This window comes from Salvelinus sp. IW2-2015, linkage group LG17 (genome assembly GCF_002910315.2).
Source record: "Salvelinus sp. IW2-2015 linkage group LG17, ASM291031v2, whole genome shotgun sequence".
NCBI lineage: Eukaryota > Metazoa > Chordata > Actinopteri > Salmoniformes > Salmonidae > Salvelinus > Salvelinus sp. IW2-2015.
In genome coordinates, this window is record NC_036857.1 from 25,472,693 (window position 1) to 25,490,049 (window position 17,357).

At 42.5% G+C, this 17,357-nt stretch overlaps 1 protein-coding gene across 1 annotated transcript in view; it reads right to left on the minus strand.

Annotated features, from left to right (window-relative positions):
- Window positions 1-17,357, minus strand: part of vwa5b1 (von Willebrand factor A domain containing 5B1) — a 50,715-nt gene that overhangs the window by 18,203 nt on the left and 15,155 nt on the right. The window contains exons 8-14 of the mRNA XM_024005206.2: window positions 16,777-16,953; window positions 12,324-12,434; window positions 11,624-11,826; window positions 3,705-3,819; window positions 3,040-3,225; window positions 2,508-2,715; window positions 2,129-2,331 (exon numbers count right to left, since the gene is read on the minus strand). Coding sequence (XP_023860974.1) covers window positions 2,129-2,331; window positions 2,508-2,715; window positions 3,040-3,225; window positions 3,705-3,819; window positions 11,624-11,826; window positions 12,324-12,434; window positions 16,777-16,953 — 1,203 coding nt within the window. The remainder of the gene's footprint in view (window positions 1-2,128; window positions 2,332-2,507; window positions 2,716-3,039; window positions 3,226-3,704; window positions 3,820-11,623; window positions 11,827-12,323; window positions 12,435-16,776; window positions 16,954-17,357) is intronic.

Here is a 17,357-nt window from a genome sequence, read left to right on the forward strand (position 1 = left end):
AACAGGCAGTTAACCCACTGTTCCTAGGCCGTCATTGAAAATAAGAATTTGTTCTTAACTGACTTGCCTAGTTAAATAAAGGTAAAATAAAAAAATAAAAAAATGTTGGGTTGTATTTGAGAGAGTCTGTCTTAAATAATTTTCCACACACAGTCTGTGCCTGTATTTAGTTTTTATGCTAGTGAGGGCCGAGAATCCACTCTCACATAGGTACGTGGTTGCAAAGGGCATCAGTGTCTTAACAGCATGATTTGTCAAGCCTGGATACTCTGAGTACAGCCCAATCCAGAAATCTGGCAGTGGCTTCTGATTAAATTACATTTTTTACAGAACCGCTTGTTGCAATTTCGATGAGGCTCTCTGGTTCAGATATTGGTAAGTCGACTGAAGGCAGGGCATGAAAGGGATGACGAATCCAGTTGCTTGTGTCATCCGTTTCGGGAAAGTAGCTGCGTAATTGCGCACCCAACTCACTCAGGAACTTCGCTATATCACATTTGACATTGTCCGTAAGCTTAAATTCATTTGCACACAAAAAAATCATACAATGATGGAAAGACCTGTGTGTTGTCCTTGTTAATGCAGACAGAAGAGCTCCAACTTCTTAATCATAGCCTGAATTTTGTCCCGCACATTGAATATCCTAGATTCAGATCATTCAGGCAATAAAAAACATCACCCGGATACGTCATTGCATAGTGCAGAAAATACACGAGAGTTCAGGGGCCTTGCTTTAACAAAGTTAACTATTTTCACTGCAGTGTCCAAAATGTCTTTCAAGCTGTCAGGCATTCCCTTGGCAGCAATAACCTCTCGGTGGATGCTGCAGTGTACCCACGTGGTGTTGGGAGCAACTGCTTGCATGCCCGTTACCACTCCACTATGTCTCCCTGTCATGGCTTTTGCGCCATCAGTACAGATACCAACATGATCAGCAGCTACGTTTGGCTACATACGGACCGTTAGTGGAATTCCCGCGAGAGAGTAACGGTTAATGTGATTGGATGTTAATTATTTGACTAGGCTACCTGTATTTGACATTGTGTTGTTATTTCGCTGAACACTTGGTTTAATTTTATTTTTGGCAGTGAAACGAGGCTACTCAGGCGAGAAAAAATTTAATCACATTTTTATTTGGTGTACCCCCGACGGCATTGCTTGGGAATACCTGTACTAAATCAAGAACAACGCCTTTTATGACATGGGTTATGCCATAATTTGAATTAGCTGATGTCAATTTGTATAAAATGTTTTCTTATATTTCTTTATATGCTTTCTGTTGATGATCATAAAACCTGTTTTGTCTTAATAAGCAGGTCAATAATTTCAGCACCCAGAACCAAGTCTTGCGTGCACTAGTAACTATCACACTATGCAGATCAAAGTCAAATTCCAAGTATATCATTTGTACAAGGGCAGAAACCATGGAATGACAGGTGAGCCTTGCCTCATTATATCAATGCGCTCTGGGCAACTTTCAGACAGTCCATTATCATTCATGAAATGATGGTGGCCCTCATTAGTGATGAGAGAACATTCCTCTTTTGTATTCTTGATTACACTCCAACTCAGCCCAGGGTCAGATCGCTTTCTCCCACGCCATTATTACTCATCCACCGTCACTGCAATTTCAACACTGACTTCCTGGCATATCTTATCGAAAAGACAATATAATTGTCCGAAAGAGATTTGGGGTTTTCATGTTCGTGTACAAAATGACATATGCTGCAAGATCAACCTGTAAAAAACAATATTTTCCAGAATAATGGTTTTTACTTTTACCATGAAAGCCTATTATTTTTGCGCCAATGTCTTAGGTATTCTGTGGTGTTTCTTGAATTGCTTTTGTGTGGTTAAATTGGATTGTCACTTAAACGATTATATTTGAAGATTGAAATCAATGAACCATGTGTATCATATTAAGACATGTTTCTAATGATTTCTATACATGTTTTTCTTTTTGAACAATTCCCCTCGTAGTCATTCTTCCTCAGGTTATAAGTAGAGTGTGAGATAGATGAGGACAGAGACACAGTAGGAAGAGGGGACATAGGAATCGAACTGCAGTTTCCAGGGTCGAGACCCAAATCTGTTGGCAGTGCCACAAGATCACAGACACTGCACTCACGTGGTAGTCAGTCTTCCACTGTGCTCCATAGTCAGGGCTGGTCTGTCCATTCAGCTCCTGGACCTGAGCTCTCCTCAGTGGGTTCTTCCCCTCTACAGACCTGGGGTCACTGGGAGTGTAGATCTTCTTCATGTTTTGGTTGTATTCCACTATCTGGCTGGTGCTATACACACGTCTTCTAGGTGACGATTTGCTGTCCATTCCTATGGGTTTGTGAAAAGATCACATTCATTTGTGTGCACAAATACAAGTTTTCATGTCTGAACGCGTTATCATGTCTGACCAAGTGATCGTTATCGCATGAATTGGACCAACTAAACACAAATGGCATTTGAACCAGTGGAAAGGCAGAGATGATCTCAGACCTCTAGATTCTTACCCATGGCTTTGTGTTCTGTGGGGCCAGGGCTGCTTTCTGACATGGAGTCCAGATAGGAGTCTAACGGCAGGCTGGAGTGTATGTCCCTGTGCATTTCTGGACCGTCAGAGAAGCCTGTAGTCGTCCCTGGGTCCTCCTCTTGGGAGTGGTAAAACACTGAGCTAGCTGACACATTGGAATGCATCATACTGTATCGCCTCCTTTTATCCTGGCGGAAGAGTTGAAAGAGAAATGTTTGAGTGCTGCATCTCTACACCACTTGAGAGAGTAATTGATAGTTGCTGACCGAGCCATTCATTTCAAGATATAGCTTTTCGACACCATTCAGAGAGGATATTTTAGCCTTCAAAAAATAATCCACATCCTTCACTTCAATCACTTAACATAGAAGATCTATTGAATTGAAATAGAGGGGAACAGATGATGTGCTTGAGTCTCATTCAGGAGTGAGGAGACTCAATATCTTAATCACACTAAGAAATATGAATACATATTACATAGACACTTTATGTCAAGGTGTAGGGCTACTTACAGATTTGGGATTGGGATGGTAGCGCGTGGTGTCGCACACCACGCTGTAGCCAATCAAACAGTCCCCAGGGAACAGGAATGTGGAGCCCACTGGGGAGAGCAACACCTCCTTGGTGTCAGGGAACAACCAGTCGATGGCTATGTCACTCAGCACTGGGGCCATGGTCTTCTTCAGCGATTTAATAATCTGGGAGAATATACAGATAAGAGAGATGCAGTTGAAATAGAATAGAAACAGAGATCTATTGAAGTTATTCTTATGATGTTCAGTGATCTGGGAGAGTACAGGCAGAGATGCAGATGACATTGCCTTCCTTGAGTGCCAGCATTATAGAGGTGAAACGCGGATTCCTAGAATACCGCATTGTCTACTGAAATTAGGACATTCCCTCCGTCTGTACAATACAATTTGTTTTGTGAAAACAAGACTAGAGCCTGTAAGCCTGTGAGTGTGGAATAATAAAGGATCCTTTTAAAACATAAAGTATGCTGTGAATCAGGCTGATTCTAATGGGCGTTTTATTCAACAAAATGAATTGTTAATTGCTAACAGTGGCGAGCACTCTGTCTGAACAATTTGCATCCACTGCATAATGGCCCTCTATGACATTCAGAATAGATGGTTGTCGCAAAGAGGAGGATAAACATGTCATTGGAAATGAGGACCTTGGGCTGCAGTCTCTCCCCTTCTGCCAAGAACTCTGCCGTTCCTTTGGAAACGGCCGCCAGTCCTGTCATCAGTCTCCTGCAAGCACTCTGACCGATGCCGAAGGTGTAGCACCTGCCAAAACAAGATTCGCATCTCAGTGGCTTAGTGGCCTGGAAAGACCAGCGGCCTGAAAATGTCTGTAGGTATCGGAGTCTAATAAGCGTCAAACACCCTATCTCTCAGACATTTATTCCCTCACAGAGACCTCTTGAGATGGTCCAGTAGCTCAAAGTTGTGGTGGTATATTACAACACACCCCCCCGCAAAGTTTTGGTTTTATAAGTCCATGTAATTTGCTGCACATAGCAGAAGAAAACTAGATGATGTGAAATGTAGTTAATTCTCCGCAATGAGAAGTATGTAGCAAATGACAGAGCAGAGGAAGAATTTAGTGTGTCGTCAGGCACCCTCAAGGCAGTCAATGAATGCATTGCAGCAAGAGTAGTTCACAAACTAGACCTCGATTCAAATGTATCAAGAAATATGAATCTGTATGCCTACCAATCAACAAATGTACATCGTTTAAAGCACACGTTTACAAGTCTCAGTAACAAATGACAGCTCCAATAAACCCCCTATGGTGAACAACATTGGTGCTTTCAAGACAACTGTGAACTCGACGACTCATGAAGTCAATGAAAGAGATCCGAGTAGGAATTCTGAGTTGTATGACCGTTCAAAACAAATTTTCCCAGTTGGAGCTTGTTTCCTTCCGAGTTCCCAGTTGTCTTGAACGCCCTGAAGTCGGAAGTAGGAGATCTCCCAGATCTGAGTTCCCAGTTGTCTTGAACCACCCTGAAGTCGAAGTAGGAGATCTCTCAGATCTCAGTTCCCAGTTGTCTTGAACGCCCTGAAGTCGGAAGTAGGAGATCTCCAGATCTCAGTTCCCAGTTGTCTTGAACGCCCTGAAGTCGGAAGTAGGAGATCTCTCAGATCTGAGTTCCCAGTTGTCTTGAACGCCCTGAAGTCGGAAGTAGGAGATCTCCCAGATCTGAGTTCCCAGTTGTCTTGAACGCCCTGAAGTCGGAAGTAGGAGATCTCCCAGATCTGAGTTCCCAGTTGTCTTGAACGCCCCTGAAGTCGGAAGTAGGAGATCTCCCAGATCTGAGTTCCCAGTTGTCTTGAACGCCCTGAAGTCGGAAGTAGGAGATCTCCCAGATCTCAGTTCCCAGTTGTTTTGAATGCGGCACATGTGAACAAGAGGCTAGTAGAATCATTCATGACTCTTTTCGAGTTTTCAGTTCATCGCTCGCCGGTAAAGGGCACTGAGGTAAAATAAAAATGGATAGGGGGTCCTGGTCCTAGTGGCTCTGGCCATTATTGAGTCAAATGAATGAAATTAGTCCAAAGATTCGCTCTTTTGACTAAATTAGTCGAAAAGATCAGAGTCAGTAAAAAGAGCAGAACTACCTATCACTAGCCTGATGAGGACCGAGAGTGAGACAGAGAGTGAGAAATGATCGGACTCTGTTGATGGTCAATTTTCATCATCATGCAGCCTAATGCCATGTCTCCTTATCAGATTTCCCATTAGGTTTGTTAATTTCACATGTCACACTGAGTACAAATTAGAGATGTCAATCTCCATCTCAACATCAGCAGATGCACCAGCGATGGCCGCTCTGCATAGTTGGTGAGGGCAAACAGTGGGGATTAAAAAGGAAGCACAACCTTTAGCATAGCTACATGTCTGACGTGGCCTGTGTCCCAAATGGCACCCTATTCCCTATACAGTGCACTACTTTTGACCAGGGCCCATAGTGTCAAAAGTAGTGCACTATATAGGAAATAGGGTGCTATTTGTGATGCAGACCTGGTAGCAGAGGTTCATTAGTATTTTCTCTGTCCACTGACCTGGGATGTGCTGATTTGTGAGTGTGGAGCGATAATGATTCTGGGCGCGCGGACGGATTGGCCAGACCACTGTGTATCTAATCCAATCATCTAGGGGTTATTCATCCTTTAAAAAGGGCAATATTTAAAGTTAATTACATCAGTTGTAGTTCAAGAGAGGATGACTGCGGACTGAGATTGGAGATACAACAACCAAAGTGAAACAATAACCAATTCCCTGTAGACAGTATTGTGTTATTGGCAGTCTTGGTCTATCAACAGCTGGTGTTTTGATTCTTCAGGGGCATGTTCAGAGCATCTCCCCATGTTCAGATGCTGCAGTGTTTGAAAATATTAGCATATTACCATATGACTTTGTTGACACTGAGTTGCTTTGACTTTACCATACCCAATAGTGTTGCGCGGGTTGACTCATAACCAGCAGTCCGCGCGGGGCGGGTTTAGGGCCATGAAATATTGTGTGGATTAAGGGCGGGTGGTGGTGGGCGGGTTGAACAAAGAGAAAATAATATCTTATATCCATAAATGTAGCCTATCATTCTTGTGCAATTTATATCTATATGTTACATTGGCATTTTTATTTCATCATTTCATGCTCTGGCATTTGCGCATAAGCCTAAACTTTATAGGCCTAACTGTATGCATGCCAAACAGCCTACACGCTAATCGACAAATGCTTTTGGGATCGGTCAGTAAATGTCAATGTCTATCCATGGAGGCGAAAAGGACAATGTTGGAGTTTAAAGCTGCAATATACAGTGGGGAGAACAAGTATTTGATACACTGACAATTTTGCAGGTTTTCCTACTTACAAAGCATGTAGAGGTCTGTAATTTTTATCATAGGTACACTTCAACTGTGAGAGAAGGAATCTAAAACAAAAATCCAGAAAATCACATTGTATGATTTTTAAGTAATTAATTTGCATTTTATTGCATGACATAAGTATTTGATACATAAGAAAAGCAGAACTGAATATTTGGTACAGAAACCTTTGTTTGCAATTACAGAGATCATACGTTTCCTGTAGTTCTTGACCAGGTTTGCACACACTGCAGCAGGGATTTTGGCCCACTCCTCCATACAGACCTTCTCCAGATCCTTCAGGTTTACGGGGCTGTCGCTGGGCAATACGGACTTTCGGCTCCCTCCAAAGATTTTCTATTGGGTTCAGGTCTGGAGACTGGCTAGGCCACTCCAGGACCTTGAGATGCTTCTTACGGAGCCACTCCTTAGTTGCCCTGGCTGTGTGTTTCGGGTCGTTGTCGTGCTGGAAGACCCAGCTACGACCCATTTTCAATGCTCTTACTGAGGGAAGGAGGTTGTTGGCCAAGATCTCGCGATACATGGCCCCATCCATCCTCCCCTCAATACGGTGCAGTCGTCCTGTCCCCTTTGCAGAAAAGCATCCCCAAAGAATGATGTTTCCACCTCCATGCTTCACGGTTGGGATGGTGTTCTTGGGGTTGTACTCATCCTTCTTCTTCTTCCAAACACGGCGAGTGGAGTTTAGACCAAAAAGCTCTATTTTTGTCTCATTCAGACCACATGACCTTCTCCCATTCCTCCTCTGGATCATCCAGTTGGCAAACTTCAGACGGGCCTGGACATGCGCTGCTTGAGCAGGGGGACCTTGTGTACACTGCAGGATTTTAATCCATGACGGCGTAGTGTGTTACTAATGGTTTTCTTTGAGACTGTGGTCCCAGCTCTCTTCAGGTCATTGACCAGGTCCTGCCGGGTAGTTCTGGGCTGATCCCTCACCTTCCTCATGATCATTGATGCCCCACGAGGTGAGATCTTGCATGGAGCCCCAGACCGAGGGTGATTGACCGTCATCTTSAACTTCTTCCATTTTCTAATAATTGCGCCAACAGTTGTTGCCTTCTCCCCAAGCTGCTTGCCTATTGTCCTGTAGCCCATCCCAGCCTTGTGCAGGTCTACAATTTTATCCCTGATGTCCTTACACAGCTCTCTGGTCTTGGCCATTGTGGAGAGGTTGGAGTCTGTTTGATTGAGTGTGTGGACAGGTGTCTTTTATACAGGTAACGAGTTCAAACAGGTGCAGTTAATACAGGTAATGAGTGGAGAACAGGAGGGCTTCTTAAAGAAAAACTAACAGGTCTGTGAGAGACGGAATTCTTACTGGTTGGTAGGTGATCAAATACTTATGTCATGCAATAAAATGCAAATTAATTAGTTAAAAATCATACAATGTGATTTTCAGGATTTTTGTTTTAGATTCCGTCTCTCACAGTTGAAGTGTACCTATGATAAAAATTACAGACCTTTACATGCTTTGTAAGTAGGAAAACCTGCAAAATCGGCAGTGTATCAAATACTTGTTCTCCCCACTGTATGTAACTTTATGAGTGACCTTACCAAATTCACATAAACATTTGTGTTATAGAACGGTCAATCTAATTTAAAGCAAGTCTAAGAAGCAGTAGATCTGTTTTATGTGCCCGTTCTTACATTTCGTTTTTGCATCTTTCACTTTCGATTTTGTACACCAGCTTCAAACAGCTGAAAATACAATATTTTTGGTTATGTAAAATATATTTCACAATGGTTTAGATGGTACAAGGATTCTCTACACTATACTTGCTTGTTTTGTCACATAAACTGAAATTAGGCAAACTATTAGAATTTTAGCAACCAGGAAATGGAGGAGTGATTTCCGCATAGAGCATCTTTAATTCAATAAGAGAAAACCTGCGAAATGGAGAGTTGAAAATAAAGAGAAGGGAGGGGCCAGAAAAGTAATGTTTGGAAACTATGGATACTATACCAATTGGATAGTCGCAAGACTGACTTCAAATAGGCGTATGGCACCTCAAGGAAACTGTAGCCTACTGTTTAGATGGGTTAAATGGAAACTGAACTCTGGACACTGCAGGTCTATAACATCTTACATTACCTTTATATTAACACGTGCAGAATTAAGCATTTCTTGCAGTAAAATGATACACCAAATGTAGGCAAAATGTTGACTCGGGAACAGGAGTGGAGAAATATGATTTTTTCCTTACAGTATCTTGAGAGAATGTGAATGCAGTTCCATCTGTGGAGTTGCTATCTTTAAAAGCTGATAGTAGCCTATTTCAACCACATAAAATACTGTCTTTGCTCTGGCATTATGGGGTATTATGTGTAGATTGCTGAGGATTAAAAAAAATATATATATCTAATCAATTTCAGAATAAGGCTGAAATGTAACAAAATGTGGAAAAGTCAAGGGGTCTGAATACTTCCCGAAGGCACTGTATAGTCGGAAGGTTGCGAATGGGTTATTAGCAATTGCGGGTGCGGGTGAACAAACAGCTGACCCGCGCACCCCTAATATCCAATCCTGATTGAGCTACAGGTTTTTGAAGTCACACCAAATAATATCAAGTACTGTGCGAACATAAGGTGCATATTTCCAAGCTTCATTTTAAAAAGATTACTGAGCAATAACAGCACAGCCACCATATAACGTTCTGAGAGCCATATGTTTCTTAGAGCTTAATGAGCGTGTTGGTGTCATATGGTTATTTTGCATACAACCATCACACAACCTTCTGGGAATGGTGTAGGATAGTTCCTTGGCTTTGAAAATTCGCAACACATTTAAGGACTTGACAAAAAACATACATTTGTTGGTACTGTAGCCCAATGACCAAAAGTGCCCTCTTTGGCCTCATGGGTGGAATGTTATTAATATTTTTCATAATTCATAAAGATATATTTTTTTTTAAATGATTGACAATCTGGTGTTTCTATATTAAACAGTTTTGTTATATATTTCAGTCTTCTGTGTTGTATATAAAGTGTAATATTGGGATGCAAAATTGAATACATTTCAACTTTATATCTGACATGGTACTGGTGTCTTCTTTCTTTAAGCCCATAACCATGTGTGTCAGGGGTATACTTTAGTTTCAAAGTAGATTTGCTTAAGACTACCAATAATCACTGTGYCCCTGATTTAGCCCACTGCAGTAAAAGGTTAACAGATCGTTACCTAAAAGTTGAAACATGGGTACATTTAATTCCATTTTTAATTAAAATGTTGGTAATGTTATAGGAACGTTCTCCAACTGGTTTGACATTAGGAATGTTCTCAAATAGTTCAGAGAACTACAAGAAACAACGTTCTTCGGTGGAAATCTCAGTACTTCAGCATTAAGTTTCCTACAGGTTTCCTCATTCTATTTAAAGTAATGTTCTCATATTAACCCTTCACTAAGCCCCACCTCCCTTGGTTACTGTTGCAACCTTGGACAACATTTTCCCGGGAAGCCCATTTCCCCATACGAACCACTGGCGAAATCCCCTCAGAATGATCTCAAATTGTGTCTTTAATACACAATGAAATTAAATACAGACTACCCCTTGCTAACCAGGAAATGCTCGGGTATGTTGTGGTGGACTGTCATTACAATTGCTTTACGAGAACCTGGTAAAATTTGTTTGTGGTGTGGCTAGCCACTGAATGGCTCCGAATTCACTGTCAGCATGCAGTCAATGCTGCTAACTAGCTAGTGCTTTCAAATCTTGATGTCGACAGCAGATGGCAGGTGTATTAATAACATGGCTAACTTAGCTAGTTAAAATACATTTCAAAAAGCATGTTATATTAAGTGGCTACCTAGCTAGCATTAGCAACATTTGGTGGTCAATGAGACTGAGAGCTAGCTAACCAGCTGAGCTAGCAAACAATGTAACAAAAGTATCATTTCAGATTCGAAAAATACTCCATCAGGCTCTGCATTTCAGGAATCACAGTAGCAAGTACCCCTGGTGCACTGTAAAATTATTTAACCATTTAAACAATGTATTTTTTGAAGAAAACTCTCAATTTAATATGTTTTAAACTTGAGCTTGTCCGAGGTGTAGGACTCGACGACAGTTGTTATCCATTGGAGCACTGCGATTGGTTGCCACAAATTCTTGAGAGGGGCTTAGCGAAGGGTCAGTTGTTCCGAGAACGTTAAGAAAGCTATCCATAAAAACCACAAGAAAACGTTAGTAATGTTGAGAGAACGTTCTAAGAATGTTATTTAAAAACATATACATTCTGTTCTCAGCATCAACAAATGTCTCTCTATCCTCTTTCTTGTTAAGTGTGTTCAGGTGTGTTGACCACGCCCACTTATTGGCCACACCTGATCTTAATCAGTGCTTGATTCGTTTGAAATGAGGCCTGTTTGAATAGACAAAAATGAACAGTTTTGTACGTGTCAAAAAAAAGGAAGGGCATGCTAGCACCATCCATGGATAGAGAACAGAAGATTATAGACTCGAATCTCACTGATGCCTTGTCACAAAAAAAAAATATTTGTGTTTGCATGATTACTACCTAAGGAAATAAATGTCCATGTATCCTATCTGTGCTAAGCCAATATAAGCTAGCTGTGTTATTAAAAGTCTTATTGAAATAGTCAGTGGAAGTTATTTAAAAAACCTAATAACCTATCATTTCTCATGAATAAAACCTCCCAGAACATTCTCAGAACCTCCCTGCAATCAAAAAAAGTTTACATTCCCAGAAAAGGTGAAATTTTCAGTTCTGTTCTCAGAACATTTAAAGAAAGTTACCGGTCAGGAAACGGCTTCATTCCCACAACCAATGTGCTAGCTGGGAAGGTTTTGCAATAAAATCCCCTAGCCTTGATGACATGTCTGAATGGTTTGTTGTTTATTTGCTCTGTGCATAATGCATTAGCAAGCCCAATCAGATTTAATATGACTACTGTGCTCGTTAGTGTTGTGCTGCTATTGTTCTTGTGTCCAATTCCATTCCAACTCTTAAAGCGGTGCTCGAGGACATCTGATTCACACGTGGTATCAAATGGGGCACTTTGCAATGGGTTTAGATTAGAAGCCTCCAGCTAGGGCAAAATGAACAGCAATTTAACAATACTCATAAACCCCTTTACACCATGGTAAGGGATGCTGGGTTTGCATACTGATCGATTCCCCCAGTGCCTGTAAGAAGAGGAAGTGAAGGACAGGTATATGTTGATTGTGTGTTTACCTGGTGTAGCGGGCATGGCTGCGGACCAGCTCGATGACCTTCCCTGTGTTGTTGACGGCCCCGTCCGTGAGCAGGAAGAGCATGCGAGGATGACCTGCGTGCATCGGTTGCCTCAGGATCCATTTGAGCGGTGCCAGGATGTTTGTGCCGCCCATGTCAGCTCGGATCTTCCTGATGTACTCACAAGCCATGGTTACTGTTTCCTGAAAAATGTAGAAAGCAAGAGAAAAAGCATAGTAGCATTAAATAGCCTAGCAGTTAGAAAAGCTAGCCTGCAACCGGAGGGTTGCCAGTTCGAATCCTGGGTCTGACTGGAAAAATCTGGTGGCAAGTGAGCTGGGAACCAGAGGGTTGCTTGTATAAAATTGTAGACGCTATTGCCTGCAGTTGTGCCCTTGAGCAAGACACTTAACACCCTACAACAACAGCGCCTCGGGCGCCCAGTGTGGCAGCCCCTGCACCTCTCCTAGTGGTTGGGTTAAAAGTGGAAGTCAAATTTCGGTTGGATATTGTTTGCAATTGACCAATAAAGTGATCTCTCAATAGACAAACGTGTCTCTGACTCATACTTCGATTACCTGTAGTTGTCAAATCTGTCTCGCGAGATTAAGTATTTACTAATAGAGATTTTATTAATGACATGCAGTTAATTAATATTGACCTGAAAGCAGAAACACTACATGTCCTGCCAACCTCATACCTCATCATAGCTCTGACTGGTAGTAAACAGTGTTTTGAATGTGGAGCCGAAGCCGATGATGTTGAAGAGGCTGGCAGGCACAAGGCTCTTCAGAATCACCACCATGGCATCCTGGGAACAGAATAGACATGATAGAAACACAAGGTCAAGAGGTAGAAGAGCAAAATGAGAAAAGTGGGAAAGAGCGAGGTAGAGAGCAAAAAGAGAAAAAGAAAAGAAACAAGACAGGCAGACCAGGCAGTCAATTTTTTAAGTCATTGTCTAACAATCAACCTTGTTCACCTGCTGCAAGTGTTCTTTACCTATATGAGGAAATGTGTTAAAACGTTTTTGGCTGCAGCAGTTGACCAGATTACAGCTCCTCTAACACGATCTTCTCTGGCATCAGGCTAGTTATTACAAACTGTTTAAAGTTTAAAGTGTTATTAGTCGTATGTACAGGATACACATGGTATACACTGCCCAACAAAATGCTTACTTACAGGTTCCTTCTTGATAATGAAACAATAAGAAATAATAAAAGATAAGAATATGAACAGAAAGTAAATGGCTTAGTAGAATAGAATAGACATTTTAGCATATGTATAATACAGGAAGTTTGTAGTAAATGAATTACATTTATGTATCAGGGAAGGGGGGATTAGGGGGCAAATGTTTAAATTGTGCAGTATTAGCAATAGTAAATAAGAGTCTGGTAGCAGCAGTTGTGATGTGTGTGTACCACATACTCTCACTACTGGTGTCCCCCAGGGCTAAGTTCTAGGCCCTCTCCTCTTCTCGCTATACACCAAGTCACTCGGCTCCGTCATATCCTCACATGGTCTCTCCTATCATTGCTATGCGGATGACACTCAACTACCTTTCTCCTTCCCCCCCTTTTGACACCCAGGTGGCAACACACATCTCTGCGTGCCTGGCAGATATCTCAACTTGGATGTCGACCCACCACCTCAAGCTCAACCTCCACAAGACGGAACTGCTCTTCCTCCCGGAGAAGGCCTGCCCGCTCGAAGACCTTTCCATCACGGTTGACAACTCCACAGTGTCGCCCTCCCAGAGTGCAAAGAAGCTTGGCGTGACCCTGGACAACACCCTGTCGTTCTCTGCAAACATCAAAGCAGTGACCCGTTCCTGCAGGTTCATGCTCTACAATATCCGTAGAGTACGACCCTACTTCATACAGGAAGCGGTGTGTAGGTCCTAATCCGGCACTTGTCCTCTCCCGTCTGGACTACTGCAACTCGCTGTTGGCTGGGCTCCCCACTGGTGTCATCAAACCCCTGCAACTTATCCAGAACGCAGCAGCCCGCCTGGTTTTCAACCTTCCCTAGTTCTCTGTCCTGGCACCCCCACTCCTCCACTGGCTTCCAGTTGAAGCTCGCATTCACTACAAGACCATGTTGCTTACCTACGGAACAGCAAGAGGAACTGCTCCTCCCTTCCTTCAGGCTATGCTCAAACCCTAAACCCCAACCTGAGCACTCCGTTCTGCCACCTCAGGTCTCCTGGCCTAAGGGATGGCAGCTTCCACTCAGGCCAGTCCAAGCTCTTCAGCTCAGGATTGAACCCGGGTCTGCGCCACTCGGGAGGTCCAACGCACACTCTGAGGATGCGGCCATGGATTCAATCTGGGCCTGCGGCTTTGTGAATATTCACTCTTTTGAGAGTTTTTCTTACGTCAGCCTTGGAGAGCAAAAGCACCTGCTCATTCGGAGCAGCGAGAGCCTTCCTGGATGGCTCGGTATTGTCTGCCTCAAAGCGAGCATAGAATGTCTTAAGCTCGTCTGAGAGGGAGGCTTCGGTGGGCACCACACAGCTGGATTTGCCTTGGTAGTCCATGATAGCCTGTAGTCCTTGCCACATGCATCGCAAATCTGAGTTGTTAAACATCGATTCAAGTTTGAGTTTGTATTATGTTTTTGTATTATCTTTTTGCGTCCCTAATGGATTTGCGGAGCTCATACCTGCTTGCCTTGTACACGTCGCACACCACTGAGTCGTTGGGGCTTGTTCTGCGGACATTGATTGCTCCAGTACGGGCTCTCAGAATGGTACGGATTACTCAGTTTATCCTGGGTTTTCGGTTCGGGTGTGTCCGGATTGTTATTTTGGGTACAACAATTCATCAACACATTTCCTAATGAAGCCTGTGACTGACGATTCCTCAATGTTGATGGATGAGTCCTGGATGGATGAGTCATTGAATATATTCCAATCAGTATTCTCGAAACAGTCCTGCAGCATTGAGTCTGACTCCTCTGTCCAGCGCCTAACTATTCTCTGTGTTGGTGGCTCAGTCTTGATTTTCTGCTTGTAGGCGGGGAGAAGGAGAGACGTGATCTGATTGGCCAAAGTTGGGGTGGAGATGGCTTTGTACACGTCACAGATATTTATGTACACATGGTCTAGCACGTTGTTTCCTCTCGTGGCGCAGGATAAATGTTGGTAACACTTGGTTAGTTCAAATCTCCCGTGATAATAAAGACTGCTTCTGGGTGATAGGATTCTTGCTGGCTAATGTTCTTGTACAGTTCGCTGAATTGCGCCTTGATGTTTGCTTGTGGCGGCATGTACACAGCTGTGATAATAACACAAGTGAATTCTCTGGGCATATAGTGGCATATATAGCATATAGTGAACAGGAGCTCGAGATTTTTTAAACTTCGGTACACCAGGAATTGTTGATGAGGAAGCATATACCTCCCCCTACTCTTACCAGAAGCTGCCGTACGATCCATATGGAAAATGGAAAAGCCGTCTGGTTGAATAGCAGAGTCAAGTGAATTGTCCGTAAGCCATGTCTCTGTAAAAACAAAGACAAAGCATTCCCTAATGTCCCTCTGCAATTGAAGCCTTGCTCTGAGTTCACAAAGTTTATTTTCCAGTGACTGGACATTAGCCATCAGGATACTAGGAAGAGGAGGCCGTGTAGCCTGTCCTTTCAACCTAGCTTGGAGTCTCCCTTTCTATCCTCTTCTTCGTTGCCAGCGTTGCAAAGTCGAGCAGGAATCGGCAAGATACGCGCCCTCATAACTCTTAGCGTCTTTGTAGTGCACTAGAGAAGTGCCATATAATCCAATTTATTTGTATTATTTTCTCTGTGTGACAAAGGGGCCAGTGAATTATTATAAAGAGAACGCTCAAAAAAACTGTCATTTCAAGTTTTGCTCTAATATGGAAGACACACCACATTGTGTATTCAACACCAGGGGTTGGCACCAAAATAATTTTCCATTGTTCCGTTCTGAGCAGAACCCCTATTTATTTTGTTCCGTTCTGGTATTCCGACCAGAAAATAAAGTTCTGAACCGGTTCGAAACAAAAGGTAACGGTTCATATAGTTCCTTTTAGTAATTTTTTTTAAACCTCTGAAATCAACTTCGTTTTTACATTTAGCTCATTAATTTATTCCCCCAATTACTGCAGATAGAGCAGCTTGCTGTGGATCGGGTAAGATAGTTGTTTACATCCAGATAAAGCAGCTTGCTGTGGATCGGGTAAGATAGTTGTTTACATGTTTGATTGGTGCAGGCACGAGATGAGACTGACATTTCATGGGTGGGGAGAGAGCGAGAGAGAGGGGTGGACTTGGCTTGGCTTGGGGCTTGGCTTGAAGAACTGAAATATATGATGTGAATTGAAATGTGTTTAGCCTATCACTAGCATTATAACTTCACCAAATTACATAATTATATACTAGACATGAGTCATATTTTTGGAGCAAAAAATAAAATGATTTACTGATTCTCAAGATTTGACAATAACGGTTCTGTTCCGGAACACTAGAGATCAACCACATATTCTCCTCATTTCCCCTCCTTATTTTAAGAGGTGGTATCAAATAGTTGTCTGGCATTTTGGGGGTGTTAAATTTCTCAATCTCTTTATATTCAGTCAAAGGTGGTATCAAATTGGGGCCTGGCAATTTAGGGGAGTTTCTGGCTGATCAAAGAAACAGAGGAGGAATGGTTGCATCATCATCGATGAAAGCCAGACTTTGGGTGTCAGAGAGTGTCAAAGGAAGAGGAGCCCATCCCTTCACAATCAGAAGCTATCTGAGTCACACTGGCCCGAATTGCATCACAGACAGAGAGGTTAGTCAAACATCACTCAGCCTGGCCCAATCAGGTAACGTTACGGTCAGATGCACTGGAAATAAAGTCTGAGCTGGGCTGAGTTTCCATTGACCATTACATTGAAAGGTGTGGCAGCTTCACTCCATCTTTGTAAAGACTACTTTCTATGAGTAGTGAGTCATTGAGTCATTAATAGCACACCATTCGTGTATAACCGCACTTAAGACACCTAATTAGTATACTACATCATTCCTTTATCATTAATACATTTTTCTTTGCCCCGAATTAACAAGTTTAGAATGTAGCTAATTATGCTTACTATATGCATTTCCTATGAATGTGTTATGTATGGGTTATTATGAAGTCTCGTACAGTACCTTGACACGGCTGATGTTGACCCCACTCATGCTCCCACTGCGGTCAATGAGGAAGATGTACTCTCCATGCACCTTCCTCAGGTCAGAGGTCATGGACTTGAGGTCTGGGCAGAAGTTGAGCATGACCACAGGGTTGTGAAGGATGTCCTTGTGGAGACGCTTGCGAATGATATCCACCTACATATGGCCGCATGACCAGAGGATAACATGGTGAGTGAAGTGCTTGAGATCTAGTCTACTCATGGTCCACAGGATACAGTAAGAGAAGGGTGAACGAAAGAAAATGAGATCAAAATCACGTCATGCAAGCTTTGAATGAGAGCCATATCCACATATTGGAATAACTTTGTACATGCATTTGTTTTTAAATATAGTTATCTTACAAATCACATCTGATAAGATCAGCATTAAAAAGAGCTAGTTCTTAACAAAACAGTGTTCACCTAAACTACAACACAGCTGTTTCCATAATGCAAAAGGTGCATGAAATACATAGATCTAACAGTTAAATATTCTCCACGCAGAATGTTTTTGATAAGCTGAATTACAGCTGAATTACAGCTGAGAAAGAAAGGGCACTC